This window comes from Macaca mulatta, chromosome 7, assembly GCF_049350105.2.
Source record: "Macaca mulatta isolate MMU2019108-1 chromosome 7, T2T-MMU8v2.0, whole genome shotgun sequence".
NCBI classification, from domain to species: Eukaryota; Metazoa; Chordata; class Mammalia; order Primates; family Cercopithecidae; genus Macaca; species Macaca mulatta.
The window spans coordinates 107889995-107905005 of record NC_133412.1 but is presented as its reverse complement, the minus strand read 5'-3'; the positions used below and the strand labels follow the sequence as shown (position 1 = coordinate 107905005).

Below are 15011 nucleotides of genomic sequence, written 5' to 3'. Positions count from 1 at the left end.
TTGCACTAGAATAAAGTATTTATCTCCTTAAAGATTTAACAGAGGCTTTGGATGAAGATGCAGACCCCACAAAATCTGCACTGTCTGCAGTTGCATCTTTGGCAGCTGCATGGCCACAGTTACACCAGGGTATGTGTGGGTTTTGTTTTTTTGTTTGTTTGGCTTTTTATTTTTAATTTTATAAAGGTACATTTACATTGCTGAGTATTTATTGTTTATATTCTAAATGACTATTTCATTTTTAACAACTATAGGCTGCAGTTTGAAAAGTTTGGATCTTGATAGCTGCACTCTTTCAGAAATCCTCAGACTGCACATCTTAGCTTCAGGTGCTGATGTAACATCGGCAAATGCAAAGTATAGATATCAAAAACGAGGAGGATTTGATGCTACAGATGATGCTTGTATGGAGCTTCGTTTGAGCAATCCCAGTCTAGTGAAGAAACTGTCAAGCACCTCAGTGTATGATTTGACACCAGGTAAGCTTTGCAAGTTGGAATTTGTACCTGCCCACTTCCTACCCTCTTATTCTCAGAAAACTAAAGAGCTGATGAGAAATTTTATGATAAATCAGTATTAAAAGAGAAAAAGATAAAGCAGACTATTGTTGTTATTCATACTAACTTTATTTATGATTGTCTTTTTTATTTGGATTTTCTAATATTTTTAAATGTATGATTAGTCTGCTACATCTACTGAGTTTAAAAGGGTGAGAATTAGCTAGAAAATTAGCTTTCTCTTGTATTCATTAGTGTATCAGAAGTTTAAATGGCTGCTAAATCCTGCCATTCACTTGAATAAGTGTTTGAGGTATGAGAAACAGTATATAAGGTTAAGATGAAGCTATTTTTCACTTCCTTTTTTTAAAGAATTGCATGTACAAGTAAAGAGTTTAATTTAGTATACTTTAGAGAACATACAATAAAGTAGAATACCTTACTTCCTAACATTTGCAGTCTTTATAATTTATGGTGGTTTTTTTGTGCAGTCTTTTAGAAATAGTAATTTACCATGGTCTTTTTTTTTAATTCATATGATTACAGTTTAGTATTGATTGACGTTCAGTTACTCAGCCAAAAAATTAAAACTTGAGGTCCGGGCACAGTGGCTCATTCCTGTAATCCCAGCACCTTTGGAGGCCAAGGTGGGCAGATCACCTGAGGTCAGGAGTTCAAGACCAGCCCGGCCAACATGGTGAAACACCATCTTTACTAAAAACACAAAAATTAGCTAGGCGTGGTGCTGTGTGCCTGTAGTCCCAGCTACTCGGAGGCAGAGGCAGGAGAATCGCTTGAACCCAGGAGGCAGAGGTTGCTGTGAGCCCCAATGGTGCCACCGTACTCCAGCCTGGGTGACAGAGCAAGGCTCCGTCTCAAATAAGTAAAATAAAACTTGAAAAACAATTCTTTGTAATTACAAAATTTCTCATGTTTATTTAACTACTAGTATACAAGATAGACATTTGAAATGCCTCATATATCAATAGCTGTTAAACTGGATTCAAAGTTGCCTTTTTTGTTTATTTGTTTGTTTTTTGAGACAGAGTCTCAGTCACCCAGGCTGGAGTGCAGTGGCGCGATCTTGGCTCACCGCAACCTCCGCCTCCCAGGTTCAAGCGATTCTCCAGCCTCAGCCTCCCAAGCAGCTGGAACTACAGGCACATGCCACCGCATGCAGCTATTTTTGTATTTTTAGTAGAGATGGGGTTTCACCATGTTGGCCAGGCTGGTCTCGAACTCCTGACCTCAGGTGATCTGCCTGCCTCAGCCTCCCAAAGTGCTGGGATTACAGGTGTAAGCCACTGCGCCTGGCCCATAGTTGCTTTTTTCTGAAGACATGTCATTGACATGTTTGAGAGACTACTCCCTATTCTTTATTAGGCATTTTCATATTGAGCCACAAATTTAAAAAGTTCAAACACAATTCATTTGTTGTGACTGATAATACATAAGTATTTACCAATTTTTGACAGGAGAAAAAATGAAGATACTCCATGCTCTCTGTGGAAAGCTACTGACCCTAGTTTCAACTAGGGATTTTATTGAAGATTATGTTGATATATTACGACAGGCAAAGCAGGAGTTCCGGGAATTAAAAGCAGAACAACATCGAAAAGAGAGGGAAGAAGCAGCTGCCAGGTAAGAAATAATTGTAATAGTTGTGTTAATGAAAGCTGTTTGTTTCTTTGCATTTAAAACCATATTTCACATGGTGCTATAATGTGGAATTGATTATACTGATGTTTGATGGCTTTACTAAGAGCTTGTGAATGAGGCCAGGCGTGGTGGCTCATGCTTGCAATCCCAGCACTTTGGGAGGGCGGATTTGGGAGGTCAGGAGTTCGAGACTAGCCTGGCCAACATGGCCAAACCCCGTCTCTACTAAAAATACAAAAATTAACCAGGTGTGGTGGCGCATGCCTGTAATTCCAGCTACTCGGGAGGTTGAGGCACGAGAATCACTTGATCCTGGGAAGCAGGATCAGCCTGGGCAGCAGAGTGAAACTCTGTCTCAAAGGAAAAAAAGAGAAGGCCGGGCGCAGTGGCTCAAGCCTGTAATCCCAGCACTTTGGGAGGCCGAGATGGGCGGATCACGAGGTCAGGAGATCGAGACCATCCTGGCTAACACAGTGAAACCCCCGTCTCTACTAAAAAAATACAAAAAACTAGCCGGGTGAGGTGGCGGGCGCCTGTAGTCCCAGCTACTCGGGAGGCTGAGGCAGGAGAATGGCGTAAACCCGGGAGGCGGAGTTTGCAGTGAGCTGAGATCTGGCCACTGCACTCCAGCCTGGGCGACAGAGCGAGACTCCATCTCAAAAAAAGAAAAAAAAAAGCTTATGAATGATTACTACATTATAGTTTTATAATAATGTTTGGAGTACTTTCCATGATTTGATTAAAGACAAGATGCTAAAAGTGAAAAGTATATGTGCAACAGATAGCCTACCATATTTCATTTTAACTTTTAGAATTCGTAAAAGGAAGGAAGAAAAACTTAAGGAGCAAGAACAAAAACTGAAAGAGAAACAAGAAAAACTGAAAGAAGATGAGCAAAGAAATTCAACGGCAGATACATCTATTGGGTATGGTGTGAATCACACTTCATCTGCTTTACCATACATAAAGAATAAAAACCAGACACGTTAAACTCTAAAAATGCTCTCAGATTTTTAGAAAAGTTGTCTTTTATTATAGGTACATGATAACTTCCCAGAAAAACACTCAATAGGCTATTTTTAACCAATAATATATTTCTCTCTCCCTTCCACCAGTATCACAGGTGTATACTGTATTTCATAGTTATTCTGCGCCATATAGAAGAACAGGGTTGAGATTGGATGTTTTTTGGTAGATGATATAGGGAGAGGATGACTGCACCTTAAATAATTTAGAGATACCAAAGTATTTTATTGCATTTTAGAATATTTGAGATAGGACTGTCTATGAAAACAAGTAGGAATTTGACAGAAATCATCTTTTTTCTTTTTTAATGAAATCTACAAAGGAAAGTTCTGAAGAAACTCAGTATTCCAAAATTAGTATATTGACTTTGACTTTTTAATACTTGTGTGTAAAAATACCCACTAATAAGCCTTAAGATCTTAGGTCACAAACTCGCAATAGAAGAAAATATTTGCAAATCGTATATCTGATAAGGGATTTGTATCCAGAATATAAAAGAATTCTTACAACTCATCAATAAAAAATTGAAAGATTCAGAATAGGGAGTTAATTTTTTAAATGTCAAAAAATAAAGAAGAAATAATAAAAAGAAAAACAATTTTTTAAAACAACCCATTTAAAAAGTGAGCAATGGATTTGAATAGACATTTCTCCAGAGAAGATATGCAATAAGTACGTGAGAAGATGCTCAACATCATTAATCATCAGGGAAATGTACATCAAAACCACAGTAAGATAATACTTCACACCCAGTAGGCTGGCTATAATCAAATTGACAAACAATAACAAGTTTTGATGAGGAGTTGAGAAATCAAGACTCTCATACATTGCTTGTGGGAATGTAAATGATCCAGTTACTTTGGAAAACAGTTTGACAGTTCTTCAAACAATTAAACCATTTGTTACTGTATGACCCAGCAATTGCACTCCTAGATATATTCCTGAGAGAATTAAAAGCATACCTTCACCCAAAAATGTATACATAAGTGTTCATAGCAGCATTATTCTTAATAGCCAGAGTGATAACAACCCAAATGTCCACCAGTTGATGAATGCATAAACAAATGGTATATCTCTTCGTGTGTCCATACAGGAGAATATTATTCAACAATAAAAAGGAATGGAGTTCTAATGCAGGCTATAATGTGGATGAACTTTGAAAATGTATGCTAAAGAATCTAGTTACAGCCGGGCGCACTGGCTCACGCCTGTAATCCCAGCACTTTGGAAGGCTGAGGCGGGCGGATCACCTGATGTCAGGAGTTTGAGACCAACCTGGCCAACATGGTGAAACCCTGTCTCTACTAAAAATACAAAAAATTAGCCAGGCATGGTGGCACACACCTGTACAGGCAGGAGAATTGCTTGAGCCCTGGAGGCGGAGGTTGCAGTGAGCCGAGATTGTGCTCCAGCCTGGGCAGCAGAGTGAGATTCTATCTCAAAGCAGCTAGTGACAAAAGACCATATGTTATATGACTCCATTTACACGAAATGTCCAGAATAAGCAAATCAGTAGAGAGTAGATGTATGGTTGCCAGGGGCAGCAAGAAAGAGGAAATGGGAAATGACTACTAATGGATATGGCGTTTCCTTTTGGTATGATGAAAGTATTCTGGAATTGACAGTGGTAATGATTGTGTAACCTTGTGAATACACTAAAGACCACTAAATTATACACTTTAAAATGGTGATTGTTATGGTATATAAGCTCAGTATATAAGAAAAGTAACATTGTATGGCTTTCACATCTTCATATTTTTTAAATATTCATTCAGCCCCACTCATTTACATTATCCCTGGCTCTCCTTACATTAGAGCTTGCAAAACCCAACTTTGGATTTAGAACATAATGGTGTAATTTATTTCAAGGTTCATATAATTTTAGTTTTAATTTGGATAACGTAATGAATTAAACAGCTGTGTTGTGTTCATTCTGCCTTTTACTATTTCTGAATTTCTCTCTTCCACTATTTGTCATCTTCTCTCCTTCCTACTCTAAGCCACCATCACCGCCTAGCCAGCCACCTAGACCACTACTGATCTGTTACTATTATTACTGGCCCCTCATCTACTTTCTTTCCCAGGTAATTTTTCACACAGTGGCTACAGTACTTTCTAATACCATTTCCCTTTCTAAATTCTTCTGGTTTTTTTCCTATTGTTTTTTGGATAAGGCCTTACAAGGCCTAGCCTAATCTCACCCTGCCTTTTTCTCTCATCTGCCTCTTGGATTACTGCTTTCTCCGTTACACTTTTCTCAAAATTATAAGCTCCTCCTGTTTCTCTTGAGTTCTGTTCCATTGTGTATGTTATTCCTCTGTAGCACACACTCCTCCCCATCTCCCTGGTCTCAAATTGTAAAATGTCACTTCTTCAAGCCAGCCTTTTTGATCCCTAAGAGTCAGTTTCATTCTCCTTGAAATGTTTTCATAATACCTTGAACTGCTCTTGTTTTAGTACTTATTACATATTTTTTAAATGATTTGTGTAATTATCTGTTTTCTCTGCAAGACCATAAACTGTGTCATGTTGTTCACTACCTCCTAAGCCTATGCCCGGGACTTCGTAAGCAAGCAATAAATATTTCATAAATGGAATTATATATTCATTAGTAAATGTCATCCTTGTTTTTATCCTTAAGGGAGGAAGAAAGGGAAGATTTTGATACTAGCACTGAGAGCAAAGACACAGAGCAAAAGGAATTAGATCAAGATATGGTCACAGAAGATGAAGATGACCCAGGATCACATAAAAGAGGCAGAAGGGGTAATACTGAAATTCCTTAAGAGCATTCTTGTTTGTTTGTTTTTAACTGATAAAGCACTTTATTAATTCAGCTCCTCTGAAATATATTGATTGCTTTCGTTCGTGATTCCAGGCTGTGTTTTTTTTTTTAAATGCCCACCTCTTAGCTGTGATGAGTTGTAAAATGTGTTATGAAGTCCTATTAGTACATTTATGATTGGGTCATTATTTACACATCATCTATACTTAAGAAAAAAGAGATAATATTCCTATGTCTTTAATAGGACAGTTTCTGATAACTTTAACTTTTGGTTAGTCAGCAAGTTGCATTGAATTTATTTACTACTTTATTTGGGCCAAATAGAAATTTGCATTCTATAATGTACTCATTCAGCATGCATTGGATGCCTCCTATATACTAGAGATATAAAGATCAATAATGCTCATAATTTGTATCATATTGATGAAAGTGGAACTCTCTCCTACCTTAAAATTATTTCATAAATTGCTAGATCAAAGCGAATACATCTTTTAAAAGCTGTTAATACAAATTTCTTTTGAGGATCCTTAACCAACCTTATTTAATGACTATCAAAAGAAATCCTTAAGTTAATTCTGTGCCTGTAATTTGGATGGGATCTTTTTTCTGTATTTTTTTCTAAATGGTTACTCTAAGTAGATGGAAAATTTCCTTTATCATGGAAGCTGTATTGTCTGATTACAATGCAATTGATTTCAAAATCTAAAGCAAACCTAATATGATTAGAGTTTTAAAACAGACTTCTAAATATTGGGTCAAAAGATAAACTATAATGGAAACTAAAAAATATTTAAAATGAATCAAACTAAAGATTACTGAATATTAACACTTGTTGAATACAGTCCCTCTACTTAGGGGAAAATGTATACCTTTAATACATATTAGAAAAGAAGAAACACAAACTCAGCTAGACATTTATTTAAGAAGATGGTGGGAGAAAAAGAATAATCCCCCTAAGTCTGAAGGAAATAATACATCAGAGTAGAAATTAATAGAAAATAAAAATATAGTAGGGCCAGGTGCAGTGGCTCACACCTGTAATCCCAGCACTCTGGGAGGCCAAGATAGGTGGATTGCTTAAGCCCAGGAGTTCAAAATCGGCCTTGGCAACATGGTGAAACCCCATCACTACAAAAAGTACCCAAAAAGCAAGCTGGGCATGGTGGCATGCACCTGTAGTCCCAGCTACTCAGTAGGCTAAGGTGGGAGGGTCGCTTGAGCCTGGGAGATCAAGGCTGCAGTGAGCCCTGATTGTGCCACTGCACTCCAACCTGGGCAACAGAGGAAGACCCTTTCTTAAAAAAATAAAAATGTAGTAAAGAACAGTAACAAATCTAAAAGCGTGTTCTTCTGAGAAAGACAAATGAGACAAACCTTTGTTGAAACTGATTTTTATATAGATGGCGATCATAAAGTTAGGACTGAAAGGGAGCAACATTAACTATGGATAGAGTAGAAACTTAAAGATGAGGAGATAATACACAATTTTTTGATGCATTTGAAAATATATGCAAAAATAAAATCCTAGAAAAATACAAATTATCAAAATGGATTTATGAAGAAATTTGTTAATGTAGATGGTCTTAAACATTAAAGAACTTGAATCAGTACTAAAATCTTTCTGCAGAGAAAACATCAGTCCTAGACAACTTTATAGGTGAATTCTGCCAAATTTTTAAAAAAGCAGATAATTCCAGTCTTACACAAACTCTTTCAAGCAAAAGAAATAGAATGAAAAAATACTTCCCAACTATCAAAGCAATTTGACAGCAACTGAAACAACAGAGAAATTTAATTCCAACATATTTTCATAGTCAAGGCAGATTATCAGGGGTCCAAGCTCTTTCTGTCTTGTTGGTACTGCCATCCTTAGGGTTTTGCTGCCATTCTCATGTTCCAAAATGATTTATCACCATGTCTGCATTCTAGCTAGTTGGAAGTGGGAAGGAGGAAAGGGAAGCACAGTCCAGAGGGTACACACAATGCTTCTGATCCCATCTCTTTGAACAAAAGTTTTTTGTTTGGTTGTGCCTACTCTGGGAAATGTCCTTCTTTTGGGTTGCTAAGTGCCCAGCTGAAAACTAGTGGTTCTGTTACCTTCAACCAGTGGTTAGTAAATAACAGTTTGTATGCCAAATCTGGCCGGCCTCATTTTTGTTGTTGTTTTTTGAGGTGGAGTCTCGCTCTGTCACCCAGGCTGGGGTGCAGTGGTGCCATCTCGGCTCACTGCAACCTCCACCTTCTGGGTTCAAGCGATTCTTCTGCCTCAGCCTCCCGAGTAGCTGGGATTATAGGTGCATGTCACCACACCTGGTTGATTTTTGTATTTTTAGTAGTGATGTGTTTTGTCATGTTGGCCAGGCTGGTTTCAAACTCCTGCCCTCAAGTGATCCAGCCACCTCGGCCTCCCAAAGTGTTGGGATTACAGATGTGAGCCACTGTGCCCGACCCGGCCCTGCCCTGCCCTGTTTTTGTATAACTCATAAGCTAAAAAGGCTTTTCCCCCTTTTTTGGAGACAGAGTCTCACTCTATCCCCCAGGCTGGAGTATAGTGGCATGATCTTGGCTCACTGCAACCTCCACCTCCTGGGTTCAAGCGATTCTCATGCCTCCGCCTCCTGAGTAGCTGGGATTACAAGTGCTTGCTACCACGCCCAGCTAATTTCTGTATTTTTAGTAGAGATGAGATTTCACCATGTTGGCCAGGCTGGTCAAGAACTCCTGACGTCAGGTGATCCGCCCACCTTGGCCTCCCAAAGTTCTGGGATTTACAGGCGTGAGCCACTGCGCCGGCTGGATTTTTACAATTTAAATGACTGGAAAAAAGAAGAATGATACTTTGTGATAAGTGAAAATTATATGAAATTCAGATTTCACTGTCCATAAATAGTTATATTGAACCACAGCCATGCTGATTGTCTACATGTTGCCTGTGATTGCTTTGGGGCCACAACAGTGGAATTGAATAGCTGTGAAGACCAAAAGATCCACAAAGACAAATATTTATAAGCTGGTCTTCTCCAGAAGTAGTTTGCTGTTATTCCTCCCTTAGAGGAAGGACTGGGATGACTACTGGAGGATAACTAACATACTCTACTGCACTCTCCAGTATGGAAATTACAGATTTTTTGTGCCCCTTTAGATTTAAGTATATTGATTTCTTAATAACATAGAGTATTAGTCTGCTTGGGCTGCCATAACGAAATACCACACACTGGGGTGCCTTAAACAACAGAAATTTCAGAAATTTGTTTTCTCACAGTTCTGGAGTCTGGAAGTCCAAGATCAAACAGGGTTAGTGTCTGAAGAGGCTTTTTCTTGGCTTGCAGACAGTGCCTTCTTGATATATCCTTACATGGCTTTTTCTCTGTGCATGTCAGAGAACAAGATCTCTCGTGTCTCTCGTTCTTTTAAGAACATCAATCATGTTGGATTAGGGCCCCACCTTTATGATCTTAATTACCTCCTTAAAAGTTCTATCTCCAAATACAGTCACATTGGAGGTTAGGGCTTCAACATATGAACTTGGGTTGTGGAGAGGGGACACAGTTTAGTCTATAACACCTAATAACTTGGGATAACTTTGTATCTCATATTTTTCTAATGGAAACTTGAAATATGATGATGATGATGAAACATTTTATTTTAACTACAGGGAAAAGAGGACAAAATGGATTTAAAGAATTTACAAGGCAAGAAGAGATCAACTGTGTGACAAGAGAGCCTCTTACTGCTGAAGAGGATGAAGCATTAAAACAGGAACACCAACGAAAAGAGAAAGAGCTCTTAGAAAAAATCCAGAGTGCCATAGCCTGTACCAATATCTTTCCCCTGGGTCGTGACCGCATGTATAGACGATACTGGATTTTCCCTTCTATTCCTGGACTCTTTATTGAAGAGGATTATTCTGGTCTCACTGAAGACATGCTGTTGCCTAGACCTTCATCATTTCAGAATAATGTACAGTCTCAAGATCCTCAGGTATCCACTAAAACTGGAGAGCCTTTGATGTCTGAATCTACCTCCAACATTGAGCAAGGTCCACGTGACCATTCTGTGCAGCTGCCAAAACCAGTGCATAAGCCAAATCGGTGGTGCTTTTACAGTTCTTGTGAACAGCTAGACCAGCTTATTGAAGCTCTTAATTCTAGAGGACATAGAGAAAGTGCCTTAAAAGAAACTTTGTTACAAGAGAAAAGCAGAATATGTGCACAGCTAGCCCGTTTTTCTGAAGAGAAATTTCATTTTTCAGGTAAATTTTCAATGAAAATTGTTTTTACTTTTTTTTCCTCCCCCTAATCTCTGGTCATTCAGGATTAAGCATTTTTTCAAGCTATTAGATATACATTTACAGCACCTTATCTTTGATTTAGGCTATCCTTTTAGTTTGCAAGTTAGAGTTTGGGAATGTATTTCTTTATAGAAACAAGATTATCTAAATTCCACTGGGTTCTATTTGAATTATGAGGAACACATCTATGGTATAACAAAATACATATTCTCCCTGATCTCCTTATTCCTTGGTCAGTAGACTCTGAAATCCAAGAATAGACTCTAAGGCTGCCATCAGTTTTGGACAGATTATGGTGAGTGAGGTTACTCATTAAGGGTTTTGGCTGAGAGTCCAGGGAGAAGTTCCACTAATGGTCACTTCTTTGGAGCTTGGCTGCAAGGGCAGGTCGGATAGCAGCATTTCCTGCTTGATGGTTTGTCCACTGATGACAAATAAGAAAAAGCAGTAAGGCATTTTTAGATGTGAGTTTTTATATTAATAAATGAGATTCTCTAGGTAAAGAATTGCTTACTTGTTTCCTGTGGGGGAGAAAATAGAGCTAAAAACATTTTAAATTAAATCAAAATTTAAAAAACAATTGCTTAAATTTAGGGGCATGTTACCATGACCACTTCAGTTTTTTTCAGGATTAAAAACTGTAGATCACAATTCTTGGGGTGTTTTGTTTGTTTGTTTGTTTTGAGACAGAATTTCGTTTTTGTTGCCCAGGCTGTTGGGCTCACTGCAATCTCTGCCTGCTGGGTTCAAGTGTGTTCTCCTGTCTCAGCCTCTCAAGTAGCTGGGATAACAGACGCCTGCCACCACGCCCAGCTAATTTTTTGTATTTTTAGTAGAGATGGGGTTTCACCATGTTGGCCAGGCTGGTCTCGAACTCCTGACCTCACAGGTGATCCACCCGCCTTGGTCTCCCAAAGTGCTGGGATTACAGGCGTGAGCCACTGCACCTGGCCAGTGTTGAGCATCTTTTACATGTGCTCATTGGCCATTTGTGTATCTTCCTTAAATAGCTATTCAGATCCTTTGCCCATTTTAAAATTGGGTTGTCTTTTTATTGTGCTGTAAGAGTTCTTTATATATTCTGGATACAAGGGCTTTAGTTATTTATTTAGAGAGAGAGTCTCGCTCTGTTGCCCAGGCTGGATTGCAGTGGCATATCATAGTTCACTGCAGACTCAAACTCCTGGGCTCAAGCAATCCTACCTCAGCCTCCTGAGTAGCCGTACAAGGGCTTTATAAGATAAATGATATTCATTCATTTGTGGCACTTGAGGATTTACAAAGCACTTTTATATCCATTATTTCAAGATCATAACAGCCACATGGAGTAATTGTAGTTTTTAATAAGAAAATCGTAATAAAAGTATTTACTGTTTCAGACAAACCTCAGCCTGATAGCAAACCAACATACAGTCGGGGAAGATCTTCCAATGCATATGATCCATCTCAAATGTGTGCAGAAAAGCAACTTGAACTAAGGCTGAGAGATTTTCTTTTAGATATTGAAGATAGAATCTACCAAGGAACATTAGGAGCAATTAAGGTTTGTACTTGTTCCCATTTTTAGTTTGTCTAACCTACTTGGTCCAGAATTTTGGTCATATTTGTTAATTATATGGCATAGACAAGGCATATGTGTTTTGAATAAACACCAGAGAATGATAAACTTTTTATGAAAACTTGTTTATTCCCCTGCATCAAAATATTTTTTCTGATATTTTCATCAGATGTTGTAATGTGTAAGGATATTTTCTTCTTCCTTGGATAGCCCCTGCCTTCTCCGCTGAGTCTGGTTGATTGGTTCGTTTCTTTGTTACCTTTTAAAAATCTGTAATTCATGGCTTATAATGTATTCTGTTCATGCCTTGGCCATCATCTATCACTTTTTTGCTGCTATCAAGTGACCAATCTTAGAACTGTTCATGATTTATTTATACAGAAAGTAAGGTAGTATGGTTTTCATCTATGAAGAATATGAATTCCAGTTTGGCCACTTAGTAACCTTATTTTTAGATACCTTTTTGATTCATAATCATTTCTAAAATATCCATGAATTGATTTTATATGCATATTGAACTTCATACCTCTCAGAAACAGTATATTCCATTTTTCATGGTTAGTAAGTTTGAATTTTGTTACAGGTTACAGATCGATATATCTGGAGATCAGCATTAGAAAGTGGACGGTATGAGCTATTAAGTGAGGAAAACAAGGAAAATGGGATAATTAAAACTGTGAATGAAGACGTAGAAGAGATGGAAATTGATGAACAAACAAAGGTCATAGTAAAAGACAGGTACAAAAGGGTTTTTCTAAAGTAACCATTACTTTTCCTTGCCATTTTAAGGGTTTTTGTTTCTTTGTTTGTTTGTTTGTTTAAGTAAATATGTTGCTTTTTCTTATTTTAAAAACTTGTCATGAGGACCTTGATATTTGTAACCACTGGAATGATCATTTTCTAAACCTCAGGATCTCTGTTACTCCACTCTGTACTATTGCAACCAAAAGACAATTCATTTAAATAATGATTCTCAAAAGTTTTTTTTTTTTAATCTTTGAACTTAAGGTTTTATTAATTTCGGAAAGTAATTATACTATCATTCTTCTTTTCTATAGGAAAACTTAGTAAATTCTGGTAGACTTGAGTATTATTTGAGCTAGGCAAGATGGCTGGGGCCTGTAGTCTCAGCTACACGGGAGGCTGAAGCAGGAGGATCACTTGAGGCCAGGAGTTGGAGACCAGCCTGGGCAACATAGTGAGACCCTGTCTCTTTTTTTTTTTAATTAGCTGGGCATGGTGGCATGCATTTGGTTTTTGTTGTTGTTGTTGTTTTTTGAGACAGAGTCTTGCTCTGTTGCCAGGCTGGAGTAAAGTAGCATAATCTCGGCTCACTGCAACCTCCTACTCCTTGGTTCAAGCAATTCTCCTGCCTCAGCCCCCCACGTAGCTGGAATTACAGACACGTGCCACCATGCCCAGCTAATTTTTGTATTTTTAGTAGAGACAGGGTTTCACCACATTGGCCAGGATGATCTTGATCTCCTGACCTCATGATCCACCTGCCTCAGCCTCCCGAAGTGCTGGGATTATAGGCCTGAGCCACCACGCCTGATCAGCATGCACTTGTAGTCCCATCTATTCCATTGTTGTACCCCAGGACTTCAAAGCTGCAGTGAGCTAATAATGATTGTGCCACTGCACTCCAGCCTGAGCAACAATGAGACCTCATCTCTAATATATGTATTAAATATTATTACTAATCAGAATCTATACCTTATATCTGTAGATACTTTTATTTTTTTCAAGATTATTTTGGATATTATATGCCTTTAAGCAATTTGTCATCTAGAAGGGAACAATGGAGAAACATGAGGCTAGCATTATATTTACTAGAACGGTGTTCTGACAGAAGGTTATACCCAGTGCAAATGAAGTAAATGGGCGGGCTACTTGTGTTAGTGGAACATGGGAGACAGTAAAGGAAGTGCAAGAGGAAGTGACTGCAAAGCTGAGCCCTAAAGTTGAGAAAAATAGGACACTGGGAAGAAAAACCATGTACAAAGGCTTTGAGTGAATGAGTTTGCACTTTAAAATGATCATTTTCGGCCAGGTGCAGTGGCTCACACCTGTAATCCCAGCATTATGGGAGGCCAAGGCGGGTGAATCATGAGGTCAGGCATTCGAGACCAGCCTGGCCAACATAGTGAAACCCTGTCTCTACTAAAAATACAAAAAATTAGCCGAGCATGGTGGCAGGTGCCTGTAATCCCAGCTACTCAGGAGACTGAGGCAGGAGAATGGTGTGAACCTGGGAGGCAGAGCTTGCAGTGAGCTGAGATCATGCCACTGCACTCCAGCCTGGGCAACAGTGTGAGACTCTGTCTCAAAAAAAAAAAAAAAAAAAAAGCAAAACGAGAAATAGAGATAAGCTGCCTGAAATACTTAGGCTTTAAGGCCCATCACAATGTCACCTCTCTAAAACCTTTCCTATAAGCCTTCCCTCTTCTCTCTCTCCTTCAAATATTTACCCTTAGTCCTTCTAAATGAATCTCCCTTCCCTACTGTTTACTGCAACTCCTTGAGACTGAGGAAATGATTTTTTTACAATGGTATAAATAAGCATTTGAACCAATGAATGGACTCAAGTTTTACCTAATAGTGTTTTTAAGTACCATAAACTCTGAATTGTTTTAATTGTAGACTTTTGGGGATAAAAACAGAAACTCCAAGTACTGTATCAACGAATGCAAGTACACCACAGTCAGTGAGCAGTGTGGTTCATTATCTGGCAATGGCACTCTTTCAAATAGAGCAGGGCATTGAGCGGCGTTTTCTGAAAGCTCCACTTGGTAAGTATCTGTTTTTATTTCAAAATATTAGTTCTGTTATAAGTAATTTTGAGTTGGCCTTTAATAGAATTTTATTGTCTGACATAATGAAACTGATAAACTAATCTTAAAAACTCGAGATGTTTTCATTTTTAAATGAGTTCTTTTAAGGTGAGATTTATTTTTAGAGTAATACAGTCTTTTGTGAAGAGTTTCACCAAAAGAAAGATTACCAACTAGGCACAGTGGCTCATGCCGGTAATCTAAACACTTTGGGAGGCTGAGGCGGAATCGCTTGAGCCCAAGAGTTTGAGACCAGCCTGGGCATCATATAGCAAGAACCCCATCTCTACAAAATTTTTTTAAAAAATTAGCTGGGCATCATGGCGTGCACCTGTAGTCCAGAGGCTGGGGTGGGAGGATC

The 15011-nt window shown here is 38.4% G+C and overlaps 1 protein-coding gene across 5 annotated transcripts in view; it reads left to right on the top strand.

The window, feature by feature from the left end:
* The window catches only part of BAZ1A (bromodomain adjacent to zinc finger domain 1A), a 129282-nt gene that overhangs the window by 95444 nt on the left and 18827 nt on the right, over positions 1 to 15011 (top strand). For 4 of the 5 annotated variants that reach the window (XR_013396176.1, XR_003731558.2, XM_028851492.2 and 1 more), the window contains exons 13-21: positions 34 to 129; positions 255 to 479; positions 1973 to 2138; positions 2969 to 3082; positions 5824 to 5948; positions 9623 to 10219; positions 11638 to 11801; positions 12400 to 12554; positions 14460 to 14608. Coding sequence is in view for 3 of the 5 variants with exons in the window: in XM_028851492.2 (XP_028707325.1) it covers positions 34 to 129; positions 255 to 479; positions 1973 to 2138; positions 2969 to 3082; positions 5824 to 5948; positions 9623 to 10219; positions 11638 to 11801; positions 12400 to 12554; positions 14460 to 14608 (1791 nt within the window). In the remaining 2 variants the exon portion in view is untranslated. The remainder of the gene's footprint in view (positions 1 to 33; positions 130 to 254; positions 480 to 1972; positions 2139 to 2968; positions 3083 to 5823; positions 5949 to 9622; positions 10220 to 11637; positions 11802 to 12399; positions 12555 to 14459; positions 14609 to 15011) is intronic. The other variant, XM_028851493.2, reaches the window with a different exon arrangement.